General features: G+C 42.2%; 2 protein-coding genes, 1 long non-coding RNA gene and 1 pseudogene across 3 annotated transcripts in view; 3 read left to right on the forward strand and 1 right to left on the reverse strand.

Moving 5' to 3' along the window:
• LOC125278634 overlaps positions 1-17,648 on the reverse strand; it is a 31,204-nt gene that overhangs the window by 12,402 nt on the left and 1,154 nt on the right. The window lies entirely within an intron of this gene.
• Positions 1,714-4,094, forward strand: LOC125278605 (zona pellucida sperm-binding protein 4-like). Its single transcript, XM_048207900.1, has 8 exons — positions 1,714-2,598; positions 2,675-2,862; positions 2,934-3,031; positions 3,100-3,257; positions 3,345-3,537; positions 3,607-3,754; positions 3,835-3,907; positions 3,987-4,094. Exons 1-8 carry the CDS (start codon positions 1,749-1,751, stop codon positions 4,061-4,063), a joined length of 1,785 nt encoding a protein of 594 aa, XP_048063857.1. The 5' UTR covers positions 1,714-1,748; the 3' UTR covers positions 4,064-4,094.
• Positions 5,369-10,038, forward strand: LOC125278611 (annotated as a pseudogene).
• Positions 11,892-14,007, forward strand: LOC125278615 (zona pellucida sperm-binding protein 4-like). The gene is made up of 8 exons (XM_048207912.1): positions 11,892-12,483; positions 12,560-12,747; positions 12,821-12,918; positions 12,991-13,148; positions 13,236-13,428; positions 13,498-13,645; positions 13,727-13,799; positions 13,882-14,007. Exons 1-8 carry the CDS (start codon positions 11,931-11,933, stop codon positions 13,956-13,958), a joined length of 1,488 nt encoding a protein of 495 aa, XP_048063869.1. The 5' UTR covers positions 11,892-11,930; the 3' UTR covers positions 13,959-14,007.

Here is a 17,648-nt window from a genome sequence, read left to right on the forward strand (position 1 = left end):
GGAGCTACTCTAAAAAGCTGCAAAACAGGTTTTCAGCCAATGACCCTGCATCAGTGTGGAAAGGCCTAAAAGACACCATCCCCCAGTTTTGTAGGGAATCAACAACTGACCGATGACCTGAATGATTTCTACTGCAGATTTGAAAATCCCAGTCTCACACCCGACACCCACTCTGACAGTCTCTCTACATAACAATCAACACCTCCAGTATCCCCCCTCTTCCTCCCTCCTGCACTTTACATCAGTGAAGAGGGTGTGCATTTGGTCTTCAGGAAACCGAAGACAAGGAAAGAACCAGACCCATTACACCAGCCTTTCTAAAAACCTGTGCTCTCCAGCTGGCCTTCATCTTCTCGCAGATCTTCAACAGATCACTGGAACTGTGCAAAGTCCCTTCCTGCTTTAATTGCTCCACCATCATCCCCCATCCCAAAAAACAAAAACAAAAATCACAGGACTGAATGACTTCAGACTTGTTGCTCTCATATCTGTGGTCATGAAGTCATTTTGAAAGACTGATGCTAACACACCTGAAGGACACCACAAGACCCTTGCTGGGTCCCACAAACCAGGGACTTGTGTGAGGATCCTGTTTGTGGACTTCAGCTTGGCCTTCAACACCATCATCCCAGCACTCCTCCAGACTAAGTTAACCCTGCTCTCCGTTCCTAGCTCTGTCAGTGGATCACCAGTTTTCTGACAGATAGGCAACAGCTAGTGAGACTGGAGAAATGAACATCCAACACCTGCACAATCAGCACTGGCGCCCACAAGGGATGTGTTGTCTCCCCACTGCTCTTCTCTCCGTACACCAGTGATTACTCTGCCAAAGACCCTTCTGTCAAACTGCTCAAGTTTGCAGATGACACTACCATCATTGGCTTCATACACAATGGTGACGCGTCTGCATATAGGCAGGAGGTGCATATAGGTGCGCAGTGACTACATATTGTCATGTTGTAAATAAGACAACATCTGTATTGCAAACCCCTCCATGCTGCGGTTATTGTTTTTGCTGTATGCCTACGAACTCAATATCATTGCCTTCAAAATCAATGCAGATATCCCGGAAAACGAAAGAACGGCATGAACACACAAGTCGTATCTAAACAATTGCGATAGACAATGTGGACATCAATAATTTTAGATCAGATTCCAATTGGATCGGATTTGGACTGACAATCTGAACGTAGCATGAGTCTGTCCTCTGTACTTCCATAACTGTCTGGTTTGGCTTGGCTAAAAATTCAGACATCAGAAGGCTACATAGGTCAGTTTGGACTGCTGAGAGGATTATTGGTGCTCCCCTGCACACACTCCTAGAAGTGTATACTTCCAGAGTGAGGAAAAGGGCTCAGAAAATCACTCTGGATCCCTCATATCCAAGTCACTTTCTCTTTGAATATGCACATATTTTAATTCTTAATTTTTTATTTTACTACCTGGAAGATGCTTCTGTCACTAAAACAAATTTCTTGTGTGTGCAAATATACTTGACAATATATCTCTTTCTGATTCTAAATTCAGCTCAATATGTGCTTTTATGTTTGTTCAATAAGGGCTAAAAAAAAGGAAAATTGAATCTTGAGAACCAATGGAATCATCAGTTTCATAAACTCCCACTCATGCAAGTCTGGAGAATCATGACAGTTAATGAAGTGGGAGGAATTATCGTTAATTAGCCAAAATCTATAGAGAAGAAAAAGGCCAAAGGGCAGCATCTCAACAGTGTGACTAGCTGTTGAACAATGGCAGGAAGTTGGTGTGTTGTTCAGTCTTTAGCACTTTGTGTGTGGTTTTGTGCTTTCTGTCATGCTGTTCCACAGTTGAGTAATCTGCCCCAGAATCCTCAAGCTCTGATGTTCCAGCTAACTGACCAGCGGTTTCAACAGCCAGCTCAACAAGCTAGTCAACAGTTTTCTCAGCGGTTTCCACAACCAGCTCAACAAGCTAGTCAACAGCAAGCTAGCCAATGGTTTCAACAACCAGCTCAAGCTAGTCAACCGTTTCCTCAGCGGTTTCAACAACCAGCTCAACTAGCTAGTCAACAGCAAGCTAGCCAATGGTTTCAACAACCAGCTCAAGCTAGTCAACCGTTTCCTCAGCGGTTTCAACAACCAGCTCAACTAGCTAGTCAACAGCAAGCTAGCCAATGGTTTCAACGACCAGCTCAACAACAAGCTAGTCAACAGAAACCTCAGCAGTTTCAACAGGCAGCTCAACAAGCTAATCAACAGCAAGCTAATCAGCAGTTTCAACAGGCAGTTCAACAAGCTAGTCAACAGCAAGCTAGCCAACGGTTTCAACAACCAGCTCAACAACAAGCTAGTCAACAGAAACCTCAGCAGTTTCAACAGGCAGCTCAAGCTAATCAACAGCAAGCTAATCAGCAGTTTCAACAGGCAGTTCAACAAGCTAGTCAACAGTTTTCTCAGCAGTTTCAGCCTAAGCAGCCAGTGGCGCAGGCAGAGCCCCTTGACAAATGTGCTGTAGCTGATTATGAGCAGATCCAATGTGGACCACCTGGTATCAGTGGTGCTGAGTGTGAAGCTATCAACTGCTGCTTCAACGGACAGCAGTGTTATTATGGGAAGGCAGGTAAGAGTAAGTCAATATAAAGGTGTTCATGTTAAACTGATCCTCAGCATTAATCTGCTCTTGTTCCTTGTTCCAGTGACTGTCCAGTGTATAAGAGATGGTCAGTTTGTGGTAGTGGTGGCTAGAGATGTTACTTTGCCTCGATTGAGCCTGGATTCAGTCCATCTCCTTGGTGGAAACGATCCACCTTGCAGTCCTGTGGGATCCACACCTTCCTTTGCTATATACCAGTTCCCTGTCACTGCATGTGGCACGAGCATGATGGTGAGTAGCTGCTTCTGGTCTTGTTCTGCGTGGCTTAAAATGAATTGGATTCCAATAGTGACTGTTTGCAGGAGGACAATGGATATGTGGTGTATGAAAACAGGATGACCTCCTCGTATGAAGTGGGGATCGGACCACTTGGTTCCATCACAAGGGACAGTCATTTTGAGTAAGTGACGTGTGCTTCAGCATATTTCTTAATCCATGAAAAATGCTACAAGCTCACGGTTTGTCCAGGCTTCTCTTCCAGTGTAGGTACTCTGGTACTTCTGTGGAAGCTCTGGTTGTGGAGGTCAACACTGTTCCTCCACCTCCACCAGTAGCTGCTCCTGGACCCCTCAGGGTGGAGCTTAGACTGGCAAATGGTCAATGTGTCACCAAAGGCTGTGCAGAAGGTGAGTGTCTGTCCCAAGTATGCTTAAAGCCTTTCTGAAACTCCAGGTTGCAGCAGTTTCTGGTTTAACACCAGTATTCTTCCTCAGGGGACGAGGCGTACACATCCTACTACAGTGATGCTGATTATCCAGTCACAAAAGTCCTGCGGGAGCCTGTGTTTGTTGAGGTGCGCATTTTGGAGAGGACCGACCCCAACATTGTCCTGATGCTGAGACGCTGCTGGGCGACATCAACCCCCAGTCCACTCAGTCTACCCCAGTGGGACCTTCTGGTTGATGGGTGAGTAATGGCAGTCTTTATCAATCTAGTGTGCTGTAAGGCACTTCTGACTGACTCTTTGCTCTTCAGATGCCCTTACCAGGATGACCGTTACCTGACCACATTGGTTCCGGTGGCTGGATCATCTGGTCTTCAGTTCCCAACCCACTACAAGCGCTTTGTTGTCAAGATGTTCACATTTGTGGATCCATCATCACTGGCTCCTCTGCAGGAAACTGTATGCTCTGCAGTCTCTTCAACCCTTAACTATCCTCTTTATAGTGAATTCTATGTCCTAACCCTTTCCCCCTCTGTTAGATCTTCATCCACTGTAGTACAGCGGTGTGCCATCCCTCTTCTGGCTCCTGTGAGCAAAGCTGCGCTAGGAAAAGTGAGTGACTGCTGTAACTGGATGTCAGGAACTGTGAGATTCTCTAAAATGCCTCATGCTTTTACTATTTCTCTTACAGAAAGGGAGACGCACGTCAAGACCATCTCTAGTGGGCAAACTGTGGTTTCAAGTGGACAAGTTAACCTGGCCATATGAATTTTATGGTTAATAAAGTTAATGAAACGCATGATTGTGTCTTTTGGTATCGATTTTATGACTGGAGTTGGGTCTTTCATGACTTGTATTAGTCCAACCATGAAGTTACCTAACCTAACTGCAAGTTTATACTCCCTCATGCCCAAGTCTGTCTAAAGTGTTCACTATGTTCACTTATTGGCCAGTTTTGTAATGCTACAATGCCCCCCCCCCCCCCCCCCCCCCAAGTAATGCAAGTACAACACTACTTGTCCTTTTATCATCCTGTGATAATTTCTGTTGAAAAGTAGACTTGCAGTTTCCCTCCTAGGATGCTACCTGGTACTAAGTGTTTTGATTCAGTCACAAATGGACTATACTAATGGGCCATTTACACAACACCATTTTCAACTAAACTGAATTTAAGCATTTTGGTCACTTACACTGTTTTGGGGCCTAAAAATTCAAATGTTGGAAAACTGGTTTCAAAGTGCAACTTCTTGAAAATGACTTCGTGTAAACTACAAAAATCATCTGTGAAAATGAAGGCATACACCATATTACATGTTTAGTCTACAGGAATGCACATTTGGTGGGAGTGCTCTATAAAATGTGTATGTTTTGTTTTGCTCTATCCTCTGTACTTCTGTGTTTGTCATTGCATCTTGTGTCAGGTCAGAGATTATTTTGGTGTAGGCCCTCTGCCAGAGGCCAGTTATTTTAAATATGGATAGCTTTCTTACAAAAACCCATAGCTTTGTTTCAGAAGGCATTTATTAACCCCCTAGAGTTGTGTGGATATTTCTTATGATGGATGGATGTGCTTTTTTAGACTTCAAAATCAAGAGCACCGTTCACTACCATTATAGAGCTTGGAAGAGCCAGGATAATTAATATAAATCTGATTGTTTGTTCTAAAAGAAGATAGTCATATACACCTGTGGCTTGAGGCTGAGGGTTAAGGTTGGGTTGGGTTGGGTTAGCTACAGCTAACCCTAACCCTAGGCCTATTGTCATGAGAACTCCATCTTTTAAAAAAACAACAATCCAGAACTGCCAAAACTATTTTATTTACCTAATGAAGGATAAATTAAAGGCTGAGTTTGCTTTAGCCTGAATAGTACTAGTATTCTATTCTGAATTCAGCTCAATATGTGCTTTTATGTTTATTCAATAAGGGTGGAAAAAAAGGAAAATTGATACTTAAGAACCAATGGAATTATCAGTTTCATAAACTCCCACTCATGCAAGTCTGGAGAATCATGACAGTTAATGAAGTGGGAGAGATTATTGTTAATTAGCCAAAATCTGTAGAGTAGAAAAAGACCAAAGGGCAGCATCTCAACAGTGTGACTAGCCGTTGAACAATGGCAGGAAGTTGGTGTGTTGTTCAGTCTTTAGCACTTTGTGTGTGGTTTTGTGCTTTCTGTCATGCTGTTCCACAGTTGAGTAATCTGCCCCAGAATCCTCAAGCTCTGATGTTCCAGCAAACTGACCAGCGGTTTCAACAGCCAGCTCAACAAGCTAGTCAACAGTTTCCTCAGCGGTTTCAACTAGCTAGTCAACAGCAAGCTAGTCAGTTTCAACAAGCTAGTCCGCAAGCTAGCCAACGGTTTCAACAATCAGCTCAAGCTAGTCAACTGTCTCAACCAGTTCAACAAGCTAGTCAGCAAACTAGCCAAAGGTTTCAACAATCAGCTCAAGCTAGTCAACTGTCTCAACCAGTTCAACAAGCTAGTCAGCAAACTAGCCAACGGTTTCAACAATCAGCTCAAGCTAGTCAACTGTCTCAACAGGCAGTTCAAGTCAAGTCAAGTCAAGTCAAATTTATTTATATAGCGCTTTTTACAATTTGTAATTGTTTCAAAGCAGCTTTACATATTAGGAGCACAGAAAAAAGAGAAATGGTTAAAAATAAGCTGTACAAGCAAGCGTGGTAATATGTAACATATACAAGATGGTGCTACATTAAGCCAATGTCGGCTGACTCCCAGGGGTGGAAAAAACCCCCTAGGAGAAAAACCCAGCGTGCTAGCACTGGGAAAAAAGTCCTAGGAGGGAAAAAACCCCTTGGAAGATATATATAATATATGTAAATGGATATGGAGATCAAAATCTGAATTATACATTTTTATTATAGAGATTAAAAATAGATTATATATAAATATATGTAAGCGGATACGGAGATTTAAAAATCTGAATTATAGATGCAGCCAGAACTGGATCTGTAGGCCCATTGTCTCCTGGGCTACGTTGTAGTCAGGTCCAGACACAGGTTCTCCATCTGATCTGGATACGGCCTGGATCCAGCACCCGGAAAACCTCAGGATAAGCAGAGAGACAGATATTAGCGTAGATGCCACTCTTATTCTGATGTACAGGTATATCTAGTGTTATAGGAAATGTTCTCGGTTCCGGCCGACCTAATTATTGCAGCGTAACAATCCTTTAACGGATTTGAAAAATGTTAATGTATTGATAATGTGTTATGTGTATGCAAGAGCAAAGAGATGTGTTTTTAGTCTAGATTTAAACTGACAGAGTGTGTCTGCTTCCCGAACAATGCTAGGAAGATTGTTCCAGAGTTTAGGTGCTAAATAGGAAAAGGATCTGCCGCCTTCAGTTGATTTTGATATTCTGGGTATTATCAACTGGCCTGAATTCTGAGATCGCAATAGACGTGAAGGACTATAATGCACCAAGAGCTCGCTTAGATATTGGGGAGCTAAACCATTTAGAGCTTTATAAGTAAGTAGCAAGATTTTAAAGTCTATACGATGTTTAATAGGGAGCCAATGTAATGTTGACAGAACTGGGCTAATATGGTCATACTTTCTGGTTCTAGTAAGAACTCTAGCTGCCGCATTTTGGACCAACTGTAGTCTGTTTAAAAGCCGAGCAGAACAACCACCCAGTAGAGCGTTACAGTAATCTAGTCTTGAGGTCATGAATGCATGAACCAACTGTTCCGCATTTGTCATTGAGAGCATATGTCGTAATTTAGATATATTTTTTAGATGGAAGAAGGCGGTTTTACAGATACTAGAAACATGACTTTCAAATGAAAGATTGGTATCAAAGAGCACACCCAGGTTCCTAACTGAGGACGAAGATTTAATGGAGCACCCGTCAAGTGTTAGAGAGTATTCAAGGTTTTTTCGTGAGGAAGTTTTTGGTCCAAAGATTAGGATATCAGTTTTTTCTGAATTTAATAATAAGAAATTTCTTGTCATCCAGTTTTTAATGTCAGCTATGCATTCTGTTAGTTTTGTGAATTTGTAGGTTTCGTCAGGGCGCGAGGAAATATAGAGCTGAGTATCGTCAGCGTAGCAGTGAAAACTAACACCATGCTTCCTAATTATCTCTCCTAAGGGCAGCATGTACAGAGTGAAAAGCAACGGTCCTAGTACTGAGCCTTGTGGTACTCCATATTGAACTTGTGATCGATACGACATCTCTTCATTAACTACTACAGACTGATAACGGTCAGATAAGTAAGATTTGAACCATGCCAAAGCAATTCCACTAATGCCAATATAGTTTTCAAGTCTTTTTAAAAGAATGTTGTGATCGATAGTGTCAAAAGCAGCACTGAGATCTAATAACACTAATAGAGAAATACAGCCACGATCGGATGATAAGAGTAGATCGTTTGTAACTCTAACGAGAGCAGTCTCAGTACTATGGTATGGTCTAAATCCTGACTGGAAATCCTCACAGATTCCATTTCTTTCTAAAAAGGAGCACAGTTGTGTTGAAACTGCCTTTTCTAGTATCTTTGACAGAAAAGGTAGATTCGAGATTGGCCTGTAATTTACTAAATCTCTCGGATCTAGTTGAGGTTTTTTAATAAGAGGTTTAATAATAGCCTGCTTAAAAGTTTTTGGCACGTATCCTAGTGTTAACGATGAATTAATTATATCAAGAAGTGGACCTACGACCTCTGGAAGCATTTCTTTCAGTAGTTTAGTCGGCATTGGGTCTAACATACATGTTGTTGATTTTGATGATTTGATAAGTTTAGATAATTCTTCCTCTCCTATAGCGGCGAATGATTCTAGTTTTACCTCAGGGACACTACAGTGCACTGTCTGAAGCGAAACTGTAGACGGTTGCATGTTTATAATTTTCTCTCTAATATTGTCAATCTTGCAAGTAAAGAAGTTCATAAAGTCATTCAACAAGCTAGTCAGCAAACTAGCCAATGGTTTCAACAACCAGCTCAACAAGTTAGTCAACAGCAAGCTAGTCAGTTTCAACAGGCAGCTCAACAAGCTAGTCAACAGTTTTCTCAGCAGTTTCAGCCTAAGCAGCCAGTGGCGCAGGCAGAGCCCCTTGACAAATGTGCTGTAGCTGATTATGAGCAGATCCAATGTGGACCACCTGGTATCAGTGGTGCTGAGTGTGAAGCTATCAACTGCTGCTTTAACGGACAGCAGTGTTATTATGGGAAGGCAGGTAAGAGTGAGTCAATGTAAAGGTGTTCATGTTAAACTGATCCTCAGCATTAACCTGCTCTTGTTCCTTGTTCCAGTGACTGTCCAGTGTATAAGAGATGGTCAGTTTGTGGTAGTGGTGGCTAGAGATGTTACTCTACCTCGATTGAGCCTGGATTCAGTCCAACTCCTTGGTGGAAACGATCCACCTTGCAGACCTGTGGGATCCACTCCTTCCTTTGCTATATACCAGTTCCCTGTCACTGCATGTGGCACGAGCATGATGGTGAGTAGCTGCTTCAGGTCTTGTTCTGCGTGGCTTAAAATGGACTGGATGCCAATAATGTTACTGTTTGCAGGAGGACAGTGGATATGTGGTGTATGAAAACAGGATGACCTCCTCGTATGAAGTGGGGATCGGACCACTTGGTTCCATCACAAGGGATAGTCATTTTGAGTAAGTGATGTGTGCTTTAGCATATTTCCTTAATCATGAGAAATGCTACAAGCTCACTGTTTGTTGTCCAGGCTTCTCTTCCAGTGTAGGTACTCTGGTACTTCTGTGGAAGCTCTGGTTGTGGAGGTCCACACCATTCCTCCACCTCCACCAGTAGCTGCTCCTGGACCCCTCAGGGTGGAGCTTAGACTGGCAAATGGTCAATGTGTCACCAAAGGCTGTGCAGAAGGTGACTGTCTATACCAAGTATCCCTAAACCCTTTCTGAAACTCCAGGTTGCAGCAGTTTCTGGTTTAACACCAGTATTCTTCCTCAGGGGGATGAGGCGTACACATCCTACTACAGTGATGCTGATTATCCAGTCACAAAAGTCCTGCGGGAGCCCGTGTATGTTGAGGTGCGCATTTTGGAGAGGACCGACCCCAACATTGTCCTGATGCTGGGACACTGCTGGGCGACATCAACCCCCAGTCCACTCAGTCTACCCCCAGTGGGACCTTCTGGTTGATGGGTGAGTAATGCCACTCTCTATCCATCTATTGTGCTGTAAGCCATTTCTGACTGACTCTTTGCTTTTCAGATGCCCTTACCAGGATGACCGTTACCTGACTACATTGGTTCCAGTGACTGGATCATCTGGTCTTCAGTTCCCAACCCACTACAAGCGCTTTGTTGTCAAGATGTTCACATTTGTGGATCCATCATCACTGGCTCCTCCGCAGGAAACCGTAAGCTCTTCATTCTATCTTCAACCCTTAATGGTCAACCTTTTTTTTTTTTTTTTTTTTTTTTTTTTTTTTTTTTAAATAGTGACTTCTAAGTCTTAACCCTTTCCCCCTCTGTTAGATCTTCATCCACTGCAGTACAGCGGTGTGCCATCCCTCTTCTGGCTCCTGTGAGCAAAGCTGCGCTAGGAAAAGTAAGTGACTGCTGTAAATGGACTTCAGAAACAGAACTTGTTCTCTAAAATGCCTCATGCTTTCACCTTTTACAGGAAGAAACACGCATGTCAAGACCATCTCTAGTGGGAAAACTGTGGTTTCTAGTGGACAAGTTAACCTGGTCATATAAATTTTGGTTTTAATAAAGTTCATGAAATGCAACACTTGTCTTTTGGTATCGGGGGGTGTTTTTTTTTTTTTTTTTTTTTTTTTTTTTTTTTTCCTTCCATGACTTGTATATTAGTCCAACCATGGAAAATGGAAAAACATAACTGCATATTGATAATCATGCCCAAGTCCCCCTAAAGTCAATGTTTACATGAGAGCTCGTAAAAATGCATGTTGTATTTTGCTCTATCGTGTGCTTGCGTGTTTGTCATTGCATCTTGTGTCAGGGCAGAGATTACTCTTGGTGTAGGCCATCTGCCAGAAGCCAGTTATATTGGTTAGATTTTAAACTTATTTTTATTTTATTGGTTTATTTGAAAGGGACTATGCATATTCATGAACATTTATCTAAAATACACCATGTAAATATGCCAGAATCTGTAAAAACTACTATTCATCTGCAGTCCCTAGGCAGATAACATAAGACTAACAGACCACCAACAATCATACTAAATTCATTCACTATAAATAAAAAGATACACATAGTGACAGACATTGACAAAACAAACAAAACAAAAAATACATAATGGCAAAGACATTGTTCATCCACCCCTATACTGCATTCAATTTGACAGTGAAAGTGTATGGGTGATAAATGTGTGACAGTTAAAAGTGGATACATGTCTGGTTTTCTAGAAGCCACTGTTTTAAGTGAGTCTTAAAGGTCTTGAATGTAGAATATTCTCTTATTGGAAGGGGCAAGCTATTCCAGAGTTTACTGCCTATTATTGACAATATGTTTTGTCCAAAAGTGGTGTGCCTAAATGGTATCACACAATCTCCTTTTACAGAGGCCCGTGTACTACTGCTGTCAAGTCTTTGGAAGAAGCCATGCAGCAGAGGGGGGGCAATATTATGTAACACTTTATATACCAAACAAGCATACTTGAAACGTTTAAAATTATCAAAGCTTAAAAATTTGTCTCTCTGAGATGATGTAATGGTGAAATGACAATGATTTATCAAACTTTTTTATGGCTTTTTTTAAAATGGAGAAATATGGATATCTTTCTTATTAAAACCCATAGCTTTGCTTCAGAAGGCCTTTATTAACCCTCTGGAGTCATGTGGATATCTCTTATGATGGATGGATGTGCTTTTTTGGACTTAAATCAGGAGCACCGTTCACTACCATTATAGAGCTTGGATGAGCCAGGATATTTAATATAACTCTGACTGTGTGGTCTAAAAGAAGATAGTCATATACACCTATGGCTTGAGGGTGAGTAAATCAAGGGATAACTGTCAGTTTTGGGTGAACTATCTCTTTAGTACCAGGTGTAAACAGGCTTGAGAGATTTGCATATGCGGCCATGCAAGAACAGCCTTTATGTGTTCTTCTGTTACATAAAATATAAGGATATACTGAAGAGTCTTGATCTTGCAGTATGTGCAGGATATTAAAAGACTTTTGTATGAATTACTGTATTTCACAATAAAAATTTTAAGAATAGAGCAGCTATGGCTGAGTCAGGCTTACTATATTATTGTAACATTATCCTGCATTTTAAAGTCTTGAGTCAGTCTGTATTTACAGCACTGTTGCCATGAGAACTCCATCATGTTTCAAAGAAAAACAGTCCAGAACTGCCAAAACATCAACTACTGTATTCAGCTAATGAAGGATAAAACAAAGGCTGAATTTTATACTATTCTGAATTCAGCTCAATATGTGCTTTTATGTTTATTCAATAAGGGTGGGGAAAAAAGGAAAATTGAATCTTGAGAACCAATGGAATCATCAGTTTCATAAACTCCCACTCATGCAAGTCTGGAGAATCATGACAGTTAATGAAGTGGGAGGGATTATCGTTAATTAGCCAAAATCTGTGGAGTAGAAAAAGGCCAAAGGGCAGCATTGCAATAGTGTGACTAGCTGTTGAACAATGGCAGGAAGTTGGTGTGTTGTTCAGTCTTTAGCACTTTGTGTGTGGTTTTGTGCTTTCTGTCATGCTGTTCCACAGTTGAGTAATCTGCCCCAGAATCCTCAAGCTTTGATGTTCCAGCAAACTGACCAGCGGTTTCAAGTGCCAGCTCAACAACAAGCTAGTCAACAGTTTCCTCAGCGGTTTCAACAAGCAGCTCAAGCTAGTCAACAGCAAGCTAGCCAGCGGTTTCAACAATCAGCTCAAGCTAGTCAACTGTCTCAACCAGTTCAACAAGCTAGTCCGCAAACTAGCCAACGGTTTCAACAACCAGCTCAACAAGTTAGTCAACAGCAAGCTAGTCAGTTTCAACAGGCAGCTCAACAACAAGCTAGTCCACAGTTTTCTCAGCAGTTTCAGCCTAAGCAGCCAGTGGCACAGGCAGAGCCCCTTGACAAATGTGCTGTAGCTGATTATGAGCAGATCCAATGTGGACCACCTGGTATCAGTGGTGCTGAGTGTGAAGCTATCAACTGCTGCTTCAACGGACAGCAGTGTTATTATGGGAAGGCAGGTAAGAGTGAGTCAATGTAAAGGTGTTCATGTTAAACTGATCCTCAGCATTAACCTGCTCTTGTTCCTTGTTCCAGTGACTGTCCAGTGTATAAGAGATGGTCAGTTTGTGGTAGTGGTGGCTAGAGATGTTACTCTGCCTCGATTGAGCCTGGATTCAGTCAGTCTCCTGGGTGGAAATGATCCACCTTGCAGTCCTGTGGGATCCACACCTTCCTTTGCTATATACCAGTTCCCTGTCACTGCTTGTGGCACAAGCATGATGGTGAGTAGCTGCTTGTGGTTTTGATCTGCATGGCTTAAAATAGACTGGATGCCAATAGTGTTACTGTTTGCAGGAGGACAGTGGATATGTGGTGTATGAAAACAGGATGATCTCCTCGTATGAAGTGGGGATCGGACCACTTGGTTCCATCACAAGGGATAGTCATTTTGAGTAAGTGATGTGTGCTTCTGCATATTTCTTAATCCATGAAAAATGCTACAAGCTCACTGTTTTGTTGTCCAGGCTTCTCTTCCAGTGTAGGTACTCTGGTACTTCTGTGGAAGCTCTGGTTGTGGAGGTCAACACGGTTCCTCCACCTCCACCAGTAGCTGCTCCTGGACCCCTCAGGGTGGAGCTTAGACTGGCAAATGGTCAATGTGTCACCAAAGGCTGTGCAGAAGGTGAGTGTCTGTCCCAAGTATACCTAAAGCGTTTCTGAAACTCCAGGTTGCAGCAGTTTCTGGTTTAATACCAGTATTCTTCCTCAGGGGACGAGGCATACACATCCTACTACGGTGATGCTGATTATCCAGTCACAAAAGTCCTGCGGGAGCCTGTGTATGTTGAGGTGCGCATTTTGGAGAGGACCGACCCGAACATTGTCCTGATGCTGGGACACTGCTGGGCGACATCAACCCCCAGTCCACTCAGTCTACCCCAGTGGGACCTTCTGGTTGATGGGTGAGTAGATGGATAAAGACTGCCATTAGTGTGCTGTAAGGCACTTATGATTTCCTCTTTGCTTTTCAGATGCCCTTACCAGGATGACCGTTACCTGACCACATTGGTTCCAGTGGCTGGATCATCTGGTCTTCAGTTCCCAACCCACTACAAGCGCTTTGTTGTGAAGATGTTCACATTTGTGGATCCATCATCACTGGCTCCTCTGCAGGAAACCGTATGCTCTGCAGTCATCTTCAACCCTTAACCGTCCTCTTTACAGTGAATTCTATGTCTTAACCCTTTCCCCCTCTGTTAGATCTTCATCCACTGCAGTACAGTGGTGTGCCATCCCTCTTCTGGCTCCTGTGAGCAAAGCTGCGCTAGGAAACGTGAGTGACTGCTGTAAATGGACTTCAGGAACTGAGAAATTATTCTCTAAAATGCCTCATGCTTCTACTGTTTCTCCTACAGGAAGAGACGCACACATCAAGACCACCCCTAATGGGCAAACTCTGGTTTCTAGTGGACAAGTTAACCTGGTCATGTGACTCTAGTGGCTTTAATAAACTGCATGAAATGCATTGTCTCTGACTTTAACTGAACTCAGATCTTTCATGACTTCTCAATTTTATGGGGCCTCTTAAGCAAGGTCCTATATTCTGACTGAGGTGCTTTACTTAAACAAGCCAAGCTTCTGCCTAAGCTGTCTAATTGAACTCTGCCAAGCTCAAGTTGCTAACCTGGGCCCCTGTTTCATATGGTATCAAATTAAGGGATATTAAAGTGTAAGATCACTTTGGCCATTTACTATTTGAATGCTCCAAGTCATTGACAATGTATCTGGAATGCAATTAGTATCACCCTGCATCAGTTCTGTTCTCTGTTCACCCTGTTGTCTATATACTTGATCTCAGCTCTGCATTCGACACCGTCTCCCATGAATTCCTTGTTTCTCGTCTCTCTGATTTGGGTATTTCTGGTTCTGCTCTCACTTGGTTTTCTTCCTATCTTTCTGACAGACAATTTTACATCTCAGTTAAGGATTTTCGATCACCAACTGTCCCCCCTGAAGAGAGGTGTTCCCCAGGGATCTGTTCTCGGGCCTTTATTCATAATTTACATCATACCACTTGGTCAGATTCTACAACGTCATGGTCTCAACTATCATTTTTACCCTGACATTTAATTATACTCTGTCTGCACACTGACTCTACCTCCCCAAATAGACAATCTCTGTTTAAAGAAGAAAAAAAAAAAAAATGGCTTAATTCAAATTTTCTAAAACTCAACATGGACAAAACTGAGATTATTTTCATTGGAACTCCCTCACTTACCTCCAACATCTCTACCAATCTCACCTGTGAAATTGCTGGTTCTCACATCAAAACATCCAATACTGTTAATTTAGGTGTAATCATTGACTCCACCCTTTCCTTTCAGTCTCATATTTCCTCTGTAACCAAATCTGCATTCTTTCACCTACGTCGCATTGCCCAATTCTGCCCCTTCATCAGTACCAAAGACGCCGAAACTGTCATCCATGCATTTGTCTCATCACGCCTTGATTACTGTAATGCTCTTTTCATTGGTCTACCGTCCAGCTCCATTTCCAGATTACGATACATTCAAAACTCTGCTGCCAGAATACTCACCCATACCAAGCGCTCTGCTCACATCACCCCAATTTTGTATGATCTCCACTAGCTACCAGTTGCATCCCGTATTAAATTCAAAATTCTCCTGCTCACTTTTAAATCTCTGCATGGCTTGGCTCCCCCTTACCTCTGTAATATGCTCGTCCCCTACAATCCGACTCGCTCACTACGTTCCTCCGACTCTGGCCTTCTCATTGTCCCTTGGTATCGCCTCTCTTCAATGGGGGGCAGATCATTCAGTGTTATTGCACCCAAACTCTGGAATTCTCTCCCTTGCTCACTCTGTTGTGTAAATAGTATCTCTGAATTCAAATCATTACTCAAAACTCACCTGTTTTCTGAATGTTATACCTCTTGATTTGTTTTATTGTTTGCACTGCATTATTACTAATATCTCTCTGTATGTTATGTCTCTTAAGTCCTGTTTGGTAATTTTGTACTTGACTCCTTTTTCTGTATACTTCCATGTTCATTATTGTTTTTCTCATTGTCTAATTGTATTATCTCTTCCTTGTTATGTATACTGTAAAGCGCCCTTGAGCTCTGGAAAGGCGCTATATAAATAAAACATTATTATTATCAGGTGTCATAACTTAATGAAGGACAGGACTTTGTCAGACTAGTCCCAGTAGTGTTTATTGAATGGTAGACTGGCACTTCAATCTCTTAATTGGTGTAATTCGCCTGGTTGCACGCCTGAGAGCATTGCATATGTGGCCATGTAAGAACAGCCCTTTTGACATTAAATGTGAACTGAACACTCTTAAAGAGTGGATTTTCATGTGACTAGTTACTTGGTCTTAAAAGTTGTCCTTTGTTCAAACATAGTTTAGAACATGCAAGCATTTCTTACCCACTTGAGACAAAAGTGATGGCAGTGGGTAAAATAATTCCCTAATCTCTTTAGATGAACAGGAAACTTTGAATCTTTCTCTGACAAGATGCATAATACAATAAGTGTACATATTTTAATAAATTTGAGGTATGTTAATACCTCCATAGGAGAAGCTGCTCAGTGCAGGACAAATGGGTGGAGCTTATGTCTAGCTAGACCTCCAGCGAGGAGCACCGAATGTAATTTGGGTCTAATGGGTGGAGCTAGAATATCCAACCTAACTCAATTCTATCCCTCCACCCCACTGGACCTCTAGAGAGGAGGAGCTGGATGCTATTTGACTCTGCAGTGAGTACCACTTGTGTTATAAGGTGGCTCAGTGGGTATCGCTATCTCATTACAGTAAGGAGGTCCCTGGTTCGAGCCCTGTTTAAGCCAGAAGTCCTTTCTGCGAGCATGTTCTCCTTGTGTCAGCGTGGGTTTCACACACAGTCCAAAGACATGCTGGTTAAGTGTATTAGATATGCAAAAAATCCTCTGTAGGATTGCATGAGTGTGAATGTGTCCCAGCACTCTCAGTGCTGGGTTGTGTCAGGAAGGGCATCCGGTTTAAAACCTGTGCCAAAATCAAAATGTGTATGTGAAGAGGACCCTGTGGAATAACTCTAGGAAGATGGAAGAATGTTATGACCTTATAATTGCAGGGCTAGCCTGCACCCTGCTACATAAAATATTGGGTTATACTGAGGAATCTTGAACTTGCAGTGTGTGAAGGATATTAAAAGACATTATGTAAATAACTATTTTTTTAATACAAAATTTAAGAATACAACAGCTATGGTTGAGTCAGGCTTACAATATCATTGTAACATTATCCTTCATGTTTAACTCTTGAATCAGTCTGAAGTTACAGGCCTCTTGCCATGAGAACTCCAATAAGTGTTTAAAAGAAAAAACAATCCAGAATTGCCAAAATATCAACTATTATATTCAGTTAATGAAGGATAAAATAAAGGCTGAATTAGGAATGGCAGAAATAGTACTAGTACAGTGGTTCCCAACCACATTCCTGGAGCCCCATCAACACTGCACAATTTGCATGTCTCCTTTGTCTGACACACCCTTTTCAGGTCTTGGAGCAGGAGTGGGCAAACTCGTTCCTGCACAGCCACTGCCCTACAGAGTTTAGCTCCAACCCTGATAAAACTCACCTGCCTGTAGCCTTCTAGTAATCCTGAAAGGATTGATTAGCTGGTTCAGGTGGAGCTAAACTTTGCAGGGCAGTGGCCATCCAGGACCGAGTTTGCATTCTTCTTCAAATTTTAGACACGCACTAGCGAACTTCCCTAAGTACTTCCCCTTGGGGAATCCCTGTCACCATTTTGAAGTGCATTCCACTTCGTGAAGTGGATGAAGGAAGTTTATTGTACCTGCGTTCTGTTCAGAAGGGCTCATCCCTATGCCCTAATCCCTTCAAAGGGTTTACCCTCTGAAGTGAGAGCTTTGAAGGGATGAAGGGTGTAGGGGTAAAAAAAAAATTCTGGAATGCACTTCTGCGTCATCTTAATGAAACAATCAAGGAGCCGCCTTCGTCGCACATTTTGTACGCTGGTTGACTCCCAAAAACCATGCTCTGAATGATGGGTAGATTGTGCAAGCTGCACCTTTTGATTAATGTTAGTTTATTCATTTATTTCTGGTTTATCGCACTATTGTATTTATGTATGAATGGACTAATATAGGCAGCT

Source organism: Megalobrama amblycephala, linkage group LG11 (assembly GCF_018812025.1).
Source record: "Megalobrama amblycephala isolate DHTTF-2021 linkage group LG11, ASM1881202v1, whole genome shotgun sequence".
NCBI classification, from domain to species: domain Eukaryota; kingdom Metazoa; phylum Chordata; class Actinopteri; order Cypriniformes; family Xenocyprididae; genus Megalobrama; species Megalobrama amblycephala.

Coding starts and splice junctions, on each gene's coding strand:
- LOC125278605 (XM_048207900.1), top strand. CDS start 1,749: ATGGCAGGAAGTTGGTGTGTTGTTCAGTCTTTAGCACTTTGTGTGTGG. Junction 3,538..3,606: donor TGGGACCTTCTGGTTGATGG/GTGAGTAATGGC, acceptor TTTGCTCTTCAG/ATGCCCTTACCAGGATGACC. Junction 3,755..3,834: donor TGGCTCCTCTGCAGGAAACT/GTATGCTCTGCA, acceptor CCCCTCTGTTAG/ATCTTCATCCACTGTAGTAC.
- LOC125278615 (XM_048207912.1), top strand. CDS start 11,931: ATGGCAGGAAGTTGGTGTGTTGTTCAGTCTTTAGCACTTTGTGTGTGG. Junction 12,919..12,990: donor ACAAGGGATAGTCATTTTGA/GTAAGTGATGTG, acceptor TTTGTTGTCCAG/GCTTCTCTTCCAGTGTAGGT. Junction 13,429..13,497: donor TGGGACCTTCTGGTTGATGG/GTGAGTAGATGG, acceptor TTTGCTTTTCAG/ATGCCCTTACCAGGATGACC.